This window comes from Mastigoproctus giganteus, chromosome 5, assembly GCF_048544385.1.
Source record: "Mastigoproctus giganteus isolate SK-2022 chromosome 5, ASM4854438v1, whole genome shotgun sequence".
NCBI lineage: Eukaryota > Metazoa > Arthropoda > Arachnida > Uropygi > Thelyphonidae > Mastigoproctus > Mastigoproctus giganteus.
In genome coordinates, this window is record NC_143579.1 from 12,276,372 (window position 1) to 12,294,742 (window position 18,371).

At 37.3% G+C, this 18,371-nt stretch overlaps 1 protein-coding gene across 1 annotated transcript in view; it reads right to left on the minus strand.

Annotated features, from left to right (window-relative positions):
- LOC150085174 (pre-rRNA 2'-O-ribose RNA methyltransferase FTSJ3) overlaps nucleotides 1-18,371 on the minus strand; it is a 169,127-nt gene that overhangs the window by 61,529 nt on the left and 89,227 nt on the right. The window contains exon 14 of the mRNA XM_090373859.1: nucleotides 5,344-5,430. Coding sequence (XP_090229985.1) covers nucleotides 5,344-5,430 — 87 coding nt within the window. The remainder of the gene's footprint in view (nucleotides 1-5,343; nucleotides 5,431-18,371) is intronic.

Sequence of the window (18,371 nt, forward strand, 5' to 3'; positions counted from 1 at the left end):
AAAAAAAAGAGAGAGACAGGGAAAATAAAAATACATGTTAACCATTTTTTTAAATAAATAAAAAATATTATGTACTATTAATGTTTTATTTCCAATAAAATTTGAATATAATATATGTATAATATAATTAATAATAGCATAATAATAATCACAAAGTTTTGAACTAATATGTTCAACTAATTTGTTGGGGTTTTGCATGGGCCCTTCAGAAGTCAGGGCCCAGGGCACATGCCCGCCGTTAAATCCGCCTCTGGATGGGAGCTATCTTATGTGATACTTCTGGAATGATGGTATGGACCGTCCACCTGCATGGGACAAGGACAGAAACTAGGAGGACAGAAACTTTGGTCCTTGAGGCTGTCACAGACATTCTCTCAGATATGCCAGATAAGCTGTTCTTGCTACCTGTGAGTCTAAAACGCTGATGGAACTGATATTCGGGTGACACTCAAGTCAAAGTGGACCCAATTTCGGCGAAGTCCGGACGGTCTATGACAGCCAAATCCTCTGCTTGCACCTTCACGATGGTGGGACTGTTAGTAATCCTGGGTATAACCTTCATGCACAAGTACATGGTGGGTGACCACCCAGGTGTGAACCAACGTAAGCAGGGGTCGAGGTGTGGCGCCCACACCACATGGAGGAACGCCGCCCCTCTATGTTACCAGGCAGTACTAGGTGGTAGATGACTCTCATCAACCGGTGAAATACCACCACTTTGCTTATTGGAGGCTTGAAGTGGTGGAACCCATGTTTAGTCTCTAGAGCTAAGTTCCGGCCAACCCTTCCCTATCTCTTCCATCATGCAGTATGATTGATGATTTTTGAGGTTATGATGAATGTCGTGGCGAGATCCAATATTCCTTACATTTCGAGGGTACAGCTCTAAAACGGTGTTCGCAGGCCGGCCGCTAGTTAGTACACCGGACTGAACCTATTGGTAACTCTCTAGGAAGCTTCCGGATCAGCTAGTGTATAATCTTGCTACCTCTACTCTGCCAGATAGTGACTGGAGGGAGTCCGAGTAGTGTGTATGCGGGGAGCATTGTCGAGGCCACGTTATGTCAAGGATCTGGGTATATTCTTACCACATGTACGCCATATCCAAAAATTTCATTACTTCATACAGCATGTCCCACCCACTTTTTCTTACTATTGAATACACCATGAATTGTCAAAATAATAGAGCAAGCTTATCTGCGAAAAGATCTAAACCTCCCAAGGACTTCCTAATTCATTTCACAAATATACGTGGTCTCAATTCTAATCTCAACGATGTCCATTTCCACTTGCAGTCTTCCAAACCCCATGTACTTTTTCTGACTGAATCTCAGTTATCAGTTGATTCAACTACTGCTCATCTCAGATGTCCAAATTATTTGCTGTATGATTCCTTTCGCCTCAAAGGTGGTACTTGTGCATATGTCCACCTGCATGGGACAAGGACAGAAACTAGGAGGACAGAAACTTTGGTCCTTGAGGCTGTCACAGACATTCTCTCAGATATGCCAGATAAGCTGTTCTTGCTACCTGTGAGTCTAAAACGCTGATGGAACTGATATTCGGGTGACACTCAAGTCAAAGTGGACCCAATTTCGGCGAAGTCCGGACGGTCTATGACAGCCAAAATTCTGATATTCCCTGTCAGAGACTTGGCAATTTGGAATCTCCTCTCTTTGATCTTCTCTGGCTTAAAATCTCTCTACCTCATTGTGTAAAATTCATCTGTTGTCTCTACCGTTCTCCCAACTCCACTAATCACTTGGAGCTCTTTGACTTCCTCTCTTTGCAACTTGACTTTCTCCAGTCCAACTTTCCTAACAGTGAGGTAATTTTCCTTGGTGATTTTAACGTTCACAACTCCAGCTGGCTTCCGTTTTCTAGTCACACTGACCCAGCAGGTCGAGATGCTGAGGCTTTTGCAATTACTAATGACCTAGCACAGATTGTTCATTTACCTACAAGAATACCGGACAATCCTAATCATACAGCCAATACGCTTGATCTTTTTCTCACAAACAACCCTTCTAAGTACAAGGTTGAAGTGAGAGGTCCTTTAGGCACTTCAGATCACAACTTGGTGATTGCCTCTTCTCCAATGGAACCTTTATCTCATGGCTATTCCCAACCTCGTATTGTTTGGCATTACAAGAATGCAAAATGGGATGACCTGCGAGACTTCTTTTCTTCTTTTCCTTGGTCTGATTACTGTTTCAAAACTTCTGATGTCAACGTTTGCTCAGATCGTGTCAGTGAAATTATTCTTGCAGGAATGGAATCCTTTATCCCACACTCCACTTTAAAATCTCGTCCTTTATCTAAACCTTGGTTTTCCAATAAATGTGCTAAGGCTGTCCAAGAGAAGAACGTTGCATATCGTAATTGGCTTGTTTCTAATTCTTCAGTTTCATTTTCTGCCTACACCAAAGCTCGCAACAATTGTAAAGCAGTTATTAATCAGTCCAAACTAGAGTTTGAACAGGCTAAGAGTAGAAAACTTGCTTCTTGCCCTAATGGTAGCCGAGCATTCTGGTCTCTTGCCAAAGCTATTGGCCGCAACTTTTGCCCATCTCTGCTCCCACCTCTGTCCAAACCAGATGGTTCTGTTGTCACTTCAGCCAAGGATAAAGCTGACCTGCTAGCATCCCATTTTTCTTTGAGCTCATGTATTAATGATCTTGGTAAAACACCTCCCACCATTCCTAACACGCTCCATTCAATGCCTCCTGTGGTCTTCCGTCAAAAGGATATCAGAAGGATTTTGATGAATCTTGATGCTAAGAAAGCTCCAGGTCCTGATGGTATTTCTCCACTTGTTCTCAAAACCTGTGCTCCTGAACTTACTCCTATTCTTTGCCGCCTTTTTTCACTTTCTTATTCCAAAGGTGTTTTTCCTTCTGCTTGGAAATTTGCTCATATCCAGCCAGTTCCTAAAAAGGGTGACAAATCCCTCCCATCCAATTATCGTCCCATTGCAATTACTTCTACTCTTTCTAAAGTAATGGAGAAATCAATTAACCGCCAACTCTTAAACTACCTAGAAACTTTCCGTCTGATCAACGATCGCCAGTATGGATTCCGTCGGTGTCGATCCACTGGTGATATTCTGGCTTATGTTACCCATTTATGGACTAATTCAATGGAAAGGTTCGGTGAAACACAAGTAGTTGCTCTTGACATCTCAAAGGCTTTTGATCGTGTTTGGCATAAAGGTCTTCTAAACAAGCTTCCATCTTATGGTTTGCCAACTGTTTTTAGTAATTGGTTATCCAGTTTTCTCTCTGATCGCTCACTGAGGGTGATGGTAGATGGCTCTCTGTCTTCTAACGTCTCCACTAATGCCGGTGTCCCCCAAGGTTCAGTTCTTTCCCCCACTCTTTTCCTCTTGTATATCAATGACCTTCTTCCATTGACTGGAAATCCTATCCATAGTTTTGCCGATGATAGCACAATTGCATTCAACTTTCCATTTTGAGAAACCTTGTCCAGCTCAATCAGCTTTAAGTTCTCGAAAATCTGCTGCCAATTCCTTAAATGCCGATCTTCAGGTAATTCTCCAGTGGGGCAAAGACAACTTAGTTGATTTCAACCCTTCTAAAACTCAATCTTGTCTTATATCTCGCAAAAAGGATTCTTCTGCTCCTATGCTTATCTTTAGTGACACTCCGATTTCTAGGCAAAATGATATATCTCTTTTGGGGATTACCCTGACTTCTAATCTCTCTTGGCACAAGCACATTACAAATATTGCTTCCTCTGCATCTAAAAAACTTGGTTTTCTCTTTCGCTCTCGGCGTTACTTTTCTCCCAAACAGCTGCTCACTCTGTATAAATCGCAAATCCGCCCTGCCATGGAATATTGTTCCCACATCTGGGGTGGTGCCCCCAAAACCTCTCTCAGGCTTCTTGATTCCATTCAGAAGAGGGCAGTTCGGTTAATTAATGATTCATCTCTAACAGAGTCTCTCCACTCGCTGTCTCATAGACGCACTGTTTCTGCTGCATGCCTCTTCTACAGATACTTCCATGGGCACTGTTCTTCTGAATTGGCTTCTATAATTCCCGCTCTCTCTTTCAAAACAGTCTGAACACGTGCCGCCACCAGCCAACATCCATTTACTGTCCTTCAAACCCACAGAACCAACTTTTCATCTTCCTCATTTATTCATTCAACTGCCGTTTTCTGGAACAACCTTCCTTCATACGTATTTCCTGAAAATTACAATCTACAGAAGTTCAAGTCCAATATCAACAAATATCTTCTTTCGTCTTCTCAACCTCCAACCCAAGCACGGTACTAAGTACTATAGGTTTAATACCTCTCGTGTTTGGGGTTCTCATAAAAAAAAAAAAAAAAAACATTATAACCCAACAGTACACTGTGGTACACATGCATTACTACACTGACTGGCTTTGCTGCATATAGTACCTTCACAAATGCACGATGGGGTTGCTGGTCTGGCTGAGACCATCTACACATAAGAAATAATAATAATAAAAAAAGTCATTTCTGTACACATTGTTCTAAATATATTCAAATTCCACTTCCTCTGAGTGGCACCATGTTTCCAAATATCCCTAAAATGTCCACATTAGATGACTTAACCGATGTCTTCAAATTTATTTACTATAATCCTAGCATTTGTACAAGCATGTATATGTGCACCTGTTTTTGTTCTTATTTAACCATGATGCAGTTCATATATTTAATTGTTCCATGAGGATTCCCAGCAGGCTTTGTAATCTCCCACACTTGTTTTTCAGGCTATTATATTTTCCAATAGCAGCAGCACAAGAATCAATTTTACCTCTGTTTGTGGCTGCTGTTATGCTGTTAGTTTCTCTCTTCCCCCTCCACAAAATAGCAGTTTTTTGATCCACCTAACACTGTCTCAATAGGTAGTGTTAGGTGGTTATGTAAGTCAGAAAATATTCTTGCACTCTCCCTTCTATTTAAGTGTCCCATTCCTATAAAACGGTCTCACCTGCTAACAAGCAATGACTATAACAAGAAAAAGTCTACACATGAGATAACAAAAAAAAAAAAAAAAAAAAAAGGGTAATATAATTGACAACAGGTGTGACTATTACACTGAAAAATTAAAAGGAATTCTTATAGAGAAATACATTAAATTCTACTGCCAAATATAGTTGCAATATTAGTATACATAATATATTTTAAGAGATTAATGTTAAAACAAGACAGAGATAATGAAAAATTTCAATAGTTCTAATTCTTTGGAGGTTGATGTTTTACAGAATTTATGTTCATAAAGTTTACACTAAAGATTAAGAGAGAAACTGACATTCTACACAGCGATTATAATAACCGCATTAAATTACCTTTCCTTGATTCCCGAGTTTCCTCTTCTTCTTCTTCACTACTATCTTCCTGTTCATTTCCAGCTTCAGTGTTATTAGAATTATTAGCTGCATTTTTAAAAAAGAAACATTCTCAGTTACTCTAATGAAAATGAATACAGAAGGAATAATAATTTATTACTGGAAAGATTTTGTATAGCATTTATTTCGCAAGCATATATGAAAAAAAAAAAAAAAGAAAAATCTATGAAGTTCATTATAATTTCACACATATTGAATTAATTATTATGGGCAGCCAGATTTTTGGCATCACATTTCACAATGGACTGTGCACTTTTCAATGGTAGTGTTTGAGCTCAAGCCAACAACCTCCTTACTTGTGGTCACACACATTAACTACTGGACCACAGCAGGCCCTGGTGATTTAGTGTACTAGGATAAATACTGCATTTACACAGAAATGCAGAAGGCCTAATTGCAATATTGACCCAATATATATATATATATATTAACTAAAAACATAATATTACAGTAGACTGTCGAAATAATAGTGCCAAAAAAAAAAAAAGAAAATGGCAAGTCACATGATTACTGTAGTTGTTTATGTTCGCCATTTTCAAAGTGAATTCTTTCTTTTTTTTTTTTTTTTATGAAAACCCAAACAAGAGAGGTATTAGGACCTATACCACTGTTTTACATTTATTTTAAATCAAAAACCCCTCACTATGGCTCCTAAAGTTAATAAACCTTATACAGAGAGAAAAAAATAAGAACATTAAAGCTTAGTGACAAACTTGATATAATCCAAACTATTAATGTTAACTAGGAATGTTAATTCATATACCCATTTGTATTGTGTCTGTAAATTGCATGTTTTCTCTGCTCGATTTCCCTGTTTTGCTGGATGAAACCCCCCCCCCCCCGTTTCTGGAGAAAAAACTTGCAATCTACACCTGAGACCCAGCAATTTAGCCACAGAGTGAAAAAGCTTATAAAAGTTCCTTGCATCATCGACAGGATTCAAACCCCGGCCTTTTTCCAGGATTCAAACCCCGGACAGTGGTATCATCACTGTCCTCCCGATGTGGGGAGGACAGTGATGATACCACTGTGCTACATGCACAGACTAAACTTGATATAATAAAGAAAATAGAAGGGGGCAAAAGGAGAAGGGTATTAATGGCAGAATATAATATTGAATTGGCAACATGTTTATGTTTTTTTATGTGCAGTTAATAAAATTGCATTCTTAATCACTCTATTTCTTATTTGGACTCATTATTTCTGAATTAAATACATTAAAAATGAAACTTTCTAGATAATGGAAAAATCAAAATAACGGCACCTTGAATTCCCCCCTGAAGGTGCCGTTATTTCGAAAGTCTACTGTAGTACCAATAACTACAACCAAGGTAGTAAGATAGGACAGAGGAATAGAAACCATGAAATATAAATAATCTGGAAATTGAAATGAGGGCAAAAGGCAAGAATAATTTAATGTAATATGTATGTTCTTGTATTATTTAATATATATAATAAAATTTTATAATAACTAACTTATTTTAAAAGAATTATATATTCAAAATAAGTTCTGCTGAATTCTTATAACAAATGGAAGTAATTTCCACCTACTTTTAATTAAGTATTGACTTTAAAATAAATAATACAAGAACATACATATAACAAAAATAAATGTCATTATAGAGAAATTATCAATTTAGATGAAAACAAATAAAACGACTCATAAGAATACAGTACCGTGTAAAATTTTAATAAATGACAAGTCAGTATTACTGTAGCATATGTAACTCAGAGGCAAAACTATCATGCTAAAATGTCAGTCACCAAGAGAGAGACAATACAATATGCTTAAGTATGGCCATGGGCGGATGACAATTTTTAGTTGCTCCTTTGATGTAACTTTTCATTAATTTCCTTGTGTTAATACATTAATTTTTAATTTTATACTTTGCTCATTAATATGAAATCTAAATTTTAGTGCAGTCTTTTTAAATTTTTAATCTAAATGTAAAAGCCATTAAAACACAAGACCTTTTTAATTATAATTCCCAATCTTCTTTGCTTATGTTTTCTCCAATTTGATCACTATTTTGTTTCTGATAAAAAAAAAAAAAAAAAAAAAAAATCAGTATGCAAATTCATCATTGCAAGTCATTTGAAATATGCAAAGTGCTATCCAAATGTTCCCAAAATTTGAATGTCGCACAGGAACTACATCTAGTACAGACTTGTTGCACTAGGTAACACTGAATGTCTTTTATGGATCAGTGTGCCATGTGGCATCGGGCTAGATAGTCACTGAATATTTATGCACAGTTCTTTGGCAGTGTATTTTTATGTACTTTGTGATGGCTGATGTGAGAGAGCAACGTGCTTGCATCAAGTTTTGTCTCCTTCCTAACGATACAGCAGCAGAAACCCATAAGAAGTTGAAACAAGCTTTTGATGACAATGCTTTAGGCCAGACGCAGGCTTACTACTGGTTTAACCATTTTAAAAACGGTCGAACGATGATCACTCTGGGAGTCCATCATCAGACACCACCCCGGAAAATGCTGCAAAAGTTCGGGCAGTGATCCATGAAGACTGCAGGCAGACCATCCACGACATTTGTGGCTTTGTAGGACTACCGTGCGGCACGTTGTCAGCGGATTTTGTCAAACGAATTGAACATGGGAAGGATTGCGGCCAAGTTCATGCCACAGTTACTGAGTGAAGACTAAAAGCAGCATTGCATGAAAGTTAGCAGAGATCTTCAAGAACAGGCCAGGAGTGATCAAAACTTCCTTTCTATGGTTTTCACTGGTGATGAGAGCTGGGTATATGGGTATGATCCAGAAACCAAGCAACAATCATCCTAGTGGAAGAGTCCATCTTCACCCCAACCAAAGAAAGCCCGACAAATGAGGCGCAATGTGAAGTCCATGCTGATCTGTTTTATGGACATTGACAGGATTATCCATAAGGAATTCGTCCCTCCTGGCCAGACCGTCAATGCATAGTTCTACTGCAATGTCCTGAGGCGGTTAAGGGAAGCCATCAGGAGGAAATGTTCAGAGAAGTGGTGCACAAAGAACTAGGTAATTCATCATTACAACATCCGGCCAACACATCTCTTGCTGTGGCGCAGTTTTTGGCATCCAACAACACGACAATTGTCCCCACTTCCCACCAGCCTTAGTCACCTGCGACTTCTTCCTCTTCCCAAGAATGAAAATCAAGCTGAAGGGTTGAAGGATTTGACAGCATAGAGGATATCCAAACCAAATTGCAAGTGGTCTGAACACTATGGCGAAGGACTTTCAGGATGCATTCAAATCATGGGAAAAGCTCTCTCAAGGGGACATTGAAGGTGACAGTGGCGAATAAGACCCAGGATGAGTCTATTTTATAAATACCATTTTGGGAACTTTTGGGTAGCACCTCATATATGGGGTGTGCCAGAATATAAAGACCCAATGCATACAGTAACCTTTCAAACAAGTAACAGATTGCCAAGATGACTTAAATTTACTACACATATCATCAGCTAACACACACACACGCACAGTATATCGGTTTTACTGTGAATGCATTGTGTTATTCATTTCAAGTTAAAAAATGGGAACACCTATCAAAAATTCTACCAAATGTGAGACTCTTTCTGTTATCAGATTTTCAAATACTAGGTAATACTTCTCTGCATCATGATTTGACATGATGCAGGGAAGCAATGCCATGCAATCAATAAAAGGAAGACTGGTGTGAACAATAAAAAATAAAAAATAATAAAAAAAAAAATTAAAAAAAGAGTGGAAGAAAGGGCTAGCCTCAATTTTGACCATAAACAATTTTGACAAGAAAAATCATGACTACAGTTTTCTGGGACATAAAAGTGTTTTGTTGATTGAATTTATGGCACAATAGCCATAAATACAGACACAAACAAGACTTTACAAAAACTATGGAAAGCAATTTGGAACATAAGGCATGTTTTACTCCCAGAGGGCTTTGTTTACTACATGGCAATGCAACACCTCACCCTGCCAATCTCATGCAAGAACTATTAATACAATTTCAATAAAAAATCTTTGACCACCCACCATATAGTCCAGACTTGTGTCTGGTGATTACCACCTCTTTTTGCCTTTGAAGAAGCAACTGGCCAAAGTTTGATGATAATGAAAATTGAGGTCAAAAACTGGTTAAATTAAAAGATCAAGCAACAAACTTTTATGACTGGGGGAGAAAAAATTGTTTCCTCATATGACAAGTGCTTAAATGTCCTTGGAAATCATATAAAAAATATTAAAATAAGTAAATAATAAGTAAGTTTTTTTATAAATAATTTATTAATAATTATTTTTGAAAGAAAACAATTATTAATAAATAATTTTTGAATAAAATTTTTTTCCCAATATTTGTGTAGTATGCAGAGGGTTTGGGGTCTTTACTTTCTGGAAACAGAACAAATATAAGAGCATATTCTAGAACTGAAAATAAGATTAAAAAGTTCCTATAACATATGTCTCAAAAGTCTATTTCTGAGATATTAAACATTAATCATAAATTACAAAACCATGTAAAACAGTGAAAAATTATGTTCAAATAAATATTGCAAAAAATGCATAACAACACTAAAATAAATAGTGTTGTTCTACTAATGGAATCATAATTACTCAGTTGTGAGTAATAATTGCAGCAGAGTACATACTAACAGGATCAATGTGTCTGTTCTTTGAGTTTCATGTTCCATGGCTGTCTCGTTTTAATTATAAGTCTGTTTACTTCGGCCAAGTAAACAGATATGATTTTAATTTATTGTGGGGTTCATAAGAATTTCAAAGATGCTATTTGCAGTTGTGACAAAAAATTCCAGCTTGATGAGTACCAAATTGTAAAACACTTGCAGCTGTGGAAAAAGGACTTAGATTAAAAGGTGAAAAACCATTACAAGGAAACATGGTAGAGCGATATCAATGAGCTGTAATTGAAGATTTAATATGTTGTGCTGTGCAAGTACCTTCTATCATAAGTGCCAGAAGGTGGTCAGATTGCATAAATATTTCTTCTGCATGTAGGACATTACACAAACAATGGTTATATCCATTTTACTGTACATCTGATCATGAACTGTTGCCACAGGATATGAATCAATGCAGAAACTTTTGCCAATGGCTCATTTTGCAATGTAAACATGATCCAAGTTCTCAGCCATGTTTTACAAGAAATGGAATTCTCAACTCTTGAAACACTCAGATCTGGGCCAAAAAAAAACCCACTTGCAATTGTCAGTACATGTTATCAACATATATTTTCCTTTAATATCTGATGTGGTGTTCTTGGAATAAATAATCTTATTAACAGTAATAGTAATAGAAACATGTGATAGAAAAGCAAGCTTATGAGCTTATGTAGCATCAAACAAAAAAAAAAATAAAATAAAATAAAATAAAATAAATAAAACAAAACAAATTCACACAACCATTCCTTCTAAAAGTTTGTCCAGTTCCTCCCTGAATTTATTAAAGCTATCAACTTCCACAACAACAGATGGAAGTTTGTTCCAGCAAGTAACCACCTGCAATTAACCTGAAGGAAAATTTCTGCACATCTATTCTACAACTGTCTTTCCTCAATTTGAATTTATGCCCCTCAGGTTCGTAATCTGAGCAAGCAGAAGAATCCCATCAGAATTCAGTGTGCTCAACTCATTCAAGGCCTTATACACCTCAATCAGATCACCTTGCAGGTGCCTAATCTCCAGCTGCTGCAATTTGCAGAACTTAAGCCTTTCTTGGTAAGAGAACCTCTTCGTTCCCCTCATCAATCTTGTTGCCCTTCTCTGTACACGTTCAAGCAACTCTATCCTTCCTAAAATGAAGCCTCCAGACCAGTACTTGAAGCGTGGCCTGACCATTGCCTTATACAAAGGAATAATCACCTCCTTTTCCCTGCTAGCAAAATTCCTGTATATCATTGACAATACCACATGATCTGCTCTGGCAGACTGATTGCATTGCTCAGAAAACTTCATCTCTGACTGCAACAGTCACTCCCAGGTCTTTTTCATTTTCTACCATGCTAAAAGTGTAGTACCACACATTTGGTACATTTTTCTAGGGTTACTTCTATCCATATCAACTACTTTGCATTTGTCAATGTTAAACTTCGGTTGCTACTTCTCAGCCCATCTGCCCAAATTTTCTAGATCCTGTTGCAGTAGCAACACTGTCATTAGCAACACTGCCATTACTGTCTTTAACAACCCTGCAAACTTCAACATTAAGCTTGATATACCTTCATCAATATCATTGATAAATATATAACACAACAGTGGGTTCAACACCGAACCCTGTGGGACTCCACTAATAACATTAGTCCACGAAGACCAGCATCCATTGATTATCACTGTCTATATTCTCCCACTCAACCACCCTTTTATTCATTCTAACACATTACCCTTAATACCATACTGCTCCAATTTGTACATTAATCTTCCATGCACAACAGTGTCAAAAGATTTCCTGAAATCCAAGTATATGATATCAAAATTATTTTTTACATCTAGTTCCTTGATGTTGAACCATTGATATCAAGTGGACCAATCTGATTCATCCCCTTCCTTTTGGATTTTATATAAGTAAAGAATTCCTTGCTGTTTTTCTTAGCATCCTTTGCCAAAGATTTCTCATAATCTTCCTTCGCTTGCCTAATCTCCATTGTGATTTGATTACAGACTAGCTTATATCTGCCATACGCTTCTGTGTCACCTGATAATTTATATGCATCCTATGCATTTTTCATCTCTGTCATGAGTCTCATTAGTTCATCTGACATCCATTTTGGCCTAAACCTTGAATATTTCTTAATCGGTATGAAAAGCCTAGTAGCTTCCACATTTAATTCCTTGAATGCTTCCCACTTAGAATTTGCTGTTGGTAACTTCATTAGTTGGCTCTACTTTACAGAATTTAAAAACTGTCTGCAACCACTATAGTCACTTTTACAGAAGCAAAAACCCTTCCATTTACCTCTGATGGTAATTATATCTTTAAGTAAATACCAGATCATGTGATCACTGCCACCTAGTGGTTATTTTATCTGCAAATTCTTAATACACGAATAATCATTGCTGATAACCAGATCAAGAGTATTATCCTCTCTGGTTGTCTCTCGAACATGCTGCTGCAGAAAACAATAATCCAATTAATCCACAAAAGTCTTGCTAGAGTCTGACTGACTACAAGTTCCAGTCAATATTTGGGAAGTTAAAATAACCCATTATAAGACATTCTGATTTACTGGCCTACTCTATTTCTTTGTACAACTGTTCGCTGTACTCATTAGAGTCATTAGGCCTATAATACACTCCTACTCTTATTTTAGCTTTCCCAGTGCTTATGTCACACTAAACTGACTCAACATTGGACTGTCCATCTATGTCAACTGGAAGCACTTCCTTAGATTTTGTTTTTCCCCAAATTCCAATTCTGCATTTCTAATATCTGTGTGACACCATGTCTCTGATATTGCAACAATATCTGCCTTTGATGTCTTGACCAGCACTTCAAATTCCTAAAATTTATTTACTATACTTCTAGCATTGGTGTACATGCAATTATACATGCACCTATTCTAATTCTTAGTTACCCTAAACACAGTCCATGTATTTTTTTTGTTTCATGATAACTGCCATAGCCTTTGAAAACCCCAGCACCCCACCCACCAGGCCACTGCTCATTCTAACAGAAGTAGTGCAAGAATCGCCTTCACCTCTGCCTGCACCTACTTTTAACCTTTTAATCTGTGAACACCCCCAAGCTGGCAGTTTTCCAACCCACCTAACGCTGCCTCAATAGCATCAGCAAACACTCTTGCACCCCTTCTATTTAAGCGTATACCATCTCCATAGAAGCAGTCTCTCCTGTTAACAAGCACAGACCAAACTGAGAAAAATTCTGCCCCATGAGTCTTGCACAATCCCTCCAGGGCTGAATTGATTGACAAGGCTCTCATCATATACACCCTCCTATCATGTCTGGGCAGAATTGCAGACACTTTCAAATTTAATCCTAACTCACAACTTTTTTTTGGCATTGACCTGTACTTGTTAAGTAAATCTGCAAACCTCCTACTCAATGTCATTAGTGCCAATGTATACAACAATATCACCCTTTGTGCCCTTAAAAGATGATATCTGCTCTACGATGTCATCAACTTATGTCCCTGGCAGACATACCCTGGTCCTGTTCCATTATCGTTCCATTATTGGTCTTTATTATTTTTCTTCAAGGAATGGTATTCCTATTTTCTGTGGAACAATTTGTGGGAACTGCTGGAAGATATACCCTTTGAAAATAGGTAAAGGATGTGGCTTATACGTGATGGCTCACCAACCCATTTTTCAACCACGATGTTTACGACATTTTAAACATAGAGTACAATAACTGACATCACTGGACAGTGCAGTGTCAAGTCAGTTTGGTGTGACATAAGCATTGGGAGAGCAAAATTGAGAGTAGGAGTGTGCTATAGGCCTAATGACTCTGATGAGTATAATAAGAAACTGAACAGGGAAAAAGAGTGGGCCAGTAAATCGTATAATGGGGGATTTCAATTTCCCAGATATTGACTGGAATTTGTGGGTTGGTCACTCACACACTAGCAAGGCTTTTGTGGATTTATTGGATGATTGTTTTCTACATAAGCATATTCGGGAGGCAACTAGAGGGAGTAATACTCTTGATCTGATTATCAGTAGTGATTCTTCATGCATTAAGAATCTGAAGATAAGGTAACCACTAGGTGGCAGTGATCACAGTGTGCTGAAGTGGGATTTACTCAAAGAGGTAACTACCATCAGGGGTAAAAGGAAGGGTTTTTGCTTTCGTAAAGGCAACTACGATGGTCTGAGACAGTATTTAAATTCTATACAGTGGGACCAACTGATGATGTTACCAACAGCAAATTCAAAATGGGAAGCATACAAAGAACTTATCTTGGAAGCTAATAGGCTTTACATACCAACTAAGAAATATTGTTCAAGGTTTAGGCCTAAATAGATGTTAGATGAACTAATGAGAGATATGGTAGAGAAGAAAATTCATGGGATACATATAAATTAATTTGTGACAGGGAAGCCTATGATAGATATAAGCAGGTCTGTAACCAAGTCACAAAGGAGATTAGGCAGGCAAAGGCAGATTATGAGAACTCCTTGGCAAACGATGCAAAGAAAAACAGAAAAGAGTTCTTTACCTATGTAAACTCTAGAAGGAAAGGAATGAATCAGATTGGTATACCAGATATTGATGGTTCAACAGTTGAGGATCCTGCTCAGGTGGCTAACAAACTAAACAAGTATTTTGCATCTACATTCACACGAGGAGTTATTCAGGAAGGAAATGCCAGAGGTGAAGTAAACTCTGGCAGTGAGCTAGATGATTTTGTAATAACTGAGAGGAAAGTGGAGGAGAAATTGTTGAGGATAAACATAAAAAAGGCACCCGGGGTGGATGGGATCTATCCAGTAAGCAAACCCTTAGCCATAATTATGAGAGCTTCTTTGGACTCAGGGGAGGTACCCATGGACTGGAGATGTGCAAATGTGACCCCAACTCACAAAGGAGGATCAAAGGCTGACACAAGTAATTATAGACCTGTGAGTTTAACTTCTGTTATAGGAAAATTAATGGAGGCACTGGTTAAAGAAGTACTGCAGGATCATCTAGACAAGACTTCAGTTATAGCTCGGACACAGCATGGTTTTGTTAAGGGAAAGTCTTGCCTGACCAATTTGATTGGATACTATGATGCAGGGAATAACTTTTATATTATATATTTGGATCTTAGAAAGGCTTTTGATACTGTTGCACATGGAAGACTGCTGCACAAATTGGAGTAGTGTGGCATTGGAGGCAAATTGCTGATATGGATAAAGGGATGGTTGAGGGGGAGAAGACAGAAATTTTGAAAGAGAGTGGTAATCAATGGACACTGCTCATCGTGGACTAAAATTGGTCCACAAAATTAGTGGAGTCCCTCAGGGTTCAGTGTTGGGTCCATTGTTGTTTTCTGTATTTATAAATGATATTGAGGATTGTATATCAAGCTTAATGTCCAAGTTTTCAGATGATACAAAGGTTGGCAAGGTTGTTAAGGACACTACTGATGCTATGCTGCTGCAATAGAATCTGGAAAGGTTGAGCAGATGGGCTGAGAGGTGGCAAATGAAGTTTAACATTGGCAAATGTAAAGTACTACATATGGGAAACAGTAACCCCAGAGCAACGTATCAACTCTGTGGTACTACACTGACAGTGGTAGAGAATGAAAAGGACCTGAGGATAATTGTGCAGGCAGATATGAAGTTTTCTGAGCAGTGCAGATGGGTTGCAAGAGTAGCTCATGGTGTCTTGTCAATGATATACAGGAATTTTTATAGCAGGGATAAGGAGGTGATTATTCCATTGTATAAAGCAATGGTCAGGCCACACCTAGAGTACTGTATACAGATCTGGAGGCCTCATTTCAAGAAGGATGTAGAGCTGCTGGAACGAGTACAGAGAAGGGCAACAAGATTAGTGAATGGAACAGGGTTGCTCTTATAAAGAAAGGCTTAAGTTTTGTAAATTACAGTGTCTGGAGACTAGGCACCAGTGAGGTGATCTGATAGAGGTGTATAAAGCCTTGAATGGTTTGAGTATGCTCAATGCCGATGGGATTCTTCCTCTTGCTCAGAATAATCACCTGAGAGGGCATATTTCAAATTGAGGAAAGACAGATCTAGGATAGATGTGCGGAAATTTGCCTTTAGCCAGTGGGTAGTTCGTTGGTGGAACAGACTTCCATCCCTTGTTGTGGAAGTTGATAGCCTAAATAAATTTAAGGCTCAGCTGGACAGGTATTTAGAACGAACAGAGGGGTGAAATGGGAGTGGGTTTTTTTTTTTTTTTGGCTGATGCTGCATAAGCTTGCTTTCTTGCATCATATGCCTCTACTAATGCTAACTGATTGGAGAATTAGCTGGAGTAGCCCTATAAAATGGCAACCACAATCAACTGATCTCATAGCTATCTGTGGGATCAGGTGATTGTGGTGGCTATATCATTACAAATATCATTATATTATTACAAAATGACGGTTCACAACTTATGTGTTCCTGAAGTCCATAATTTATTCTATGCATATTATAATGCAAAATGAACTGAGAAATCAAATTTTATTTACAAGCATCAGAAACCATTAAGAATAGTCCTGAAATGATAAGACATTCCAACTAATCTTGGATTCTCTGGAATGTCTGAATCACTGAACAAAATGAAGGTCACTTTGACCAGATGATTTAGATGTTTTCCTTTTAGAGGTTTATTTCAGTTTCTTTTTATGTTCTATAATTTATGATTAATGTTAACTATCTCAGAAATAATGACTTTTGAAACATATGTTTATAGGAACATTTTTTCCACTTGTGGAATATACTCCAACATTTGTTCCATGAAATTTTGAAACAATGCATGTGTGTGCGTGGGTGCACATTTTTTTCTAATAACTAAGTTATTTCTGTCCTTAAATTCTTGGAGCCAGCCACTGCTGCATTTGAAGATGTTAATACCATGTTGTTGGACTGGATAATCAACTTTTTCTGCAAAACTGGACCTAATACTGGTAAATTAGATGCACTTCCTTGTCGGTACTACTCAAAAAGTTTTGATTCAAACTCCTCATGTTTTGCATCCTGAATTTATTCAGGTGTCACACACACTTCATGTTTTTTTTTTTCTTTCAATTTTTCAGTATCATACACAAAGTAGGTAAAGGGATGTATTCTTTTGCAATACCTATTTTGCTTCCTTCCATCCATTCAACCTCTTGTATAATTTTCAGTTCAATTTCCAAGCTTAATTTTTCTCCATCTATGTTCATCGCCATAACTGCTAGATGAGGTTTAATATAAACAGACTTTGAATTAATTTAATGACACATTCTAAAAAAATATCAGCTCAGATCCATTAAAAAATGGCACAAAAAAATAGATTATAACAAAAGGCTCTTTGAAAACTGTGCAACAATTACAATTGCAACTGACCTGCAATTGATGTTTTACAGAGTGTATTTATATTGCAGCTACTATAAACTAGCTTTGTTTACAAAAGTAAATTAACAAGTTTGTACTATCTTTTCAGAAATGCAGAAATGGGTGGTCACATGCATGCTGGTCATAGAGCAATAATAGAACAACTGTGCAGAGCTTTGTATTAATACAAAATGACATTCTTTATTTCTCCCAACGTAAAAATAGACTTTGTAATACATAATAACTGAATGTTGTAATAAATGATTGTTTACATAACAAAGCATATCCTTTCAGAGGGGAATAATATGTACTTTGTACAAATGAGAACTCTTCTACAAACTGAGTTTGTATTGATCAGATTCTAGTGTACTTCAATATCCACTACCACTTCCTTAAAATGCTGAACTCTAAGCCATTTTTCAGTGGGAAGAGACATTACAGCAAAAAAAAAAGAATCTGCTGCTCTATACTCATCTTCTAAAACACTGATTTCCAAACAAGAACAAATCTCTTTACTTAGATTAACCATCTTTGGCATGAGCATATCAAAAATACTGCTTCCTTGGATCCAAAAAAAACTCCCCTTTTCACTCTCAGTATTATATTTCCAATAAGCAACTTTTAACTCTGCACAAATTACATATATTACAAAATATTGCTCCAGCTTCCAGAGAATTGCCCTCCTGAAACCTTCTACACACTTCCAATACACCAAATATTTTCAATTATCCCTCCATATCCATTCCGCTAACTCTCAGTTTCTTACTAACTGAGAACCTTATCCTACTAATCTTACTAACTCTCAATTTCTGCTGTATTCATTTTCTATGGATAATTCTTTTTCATTTTCAGAACTGGCTTCTGTTATCTTCCAAATCAGTGCAAATGTATGCATAAACCAGTCAGACCCACTTACAATTTAGCTTGAAACTTACTGAATTAGCTTCTCTTTTTCTTTTTATCCTTACTT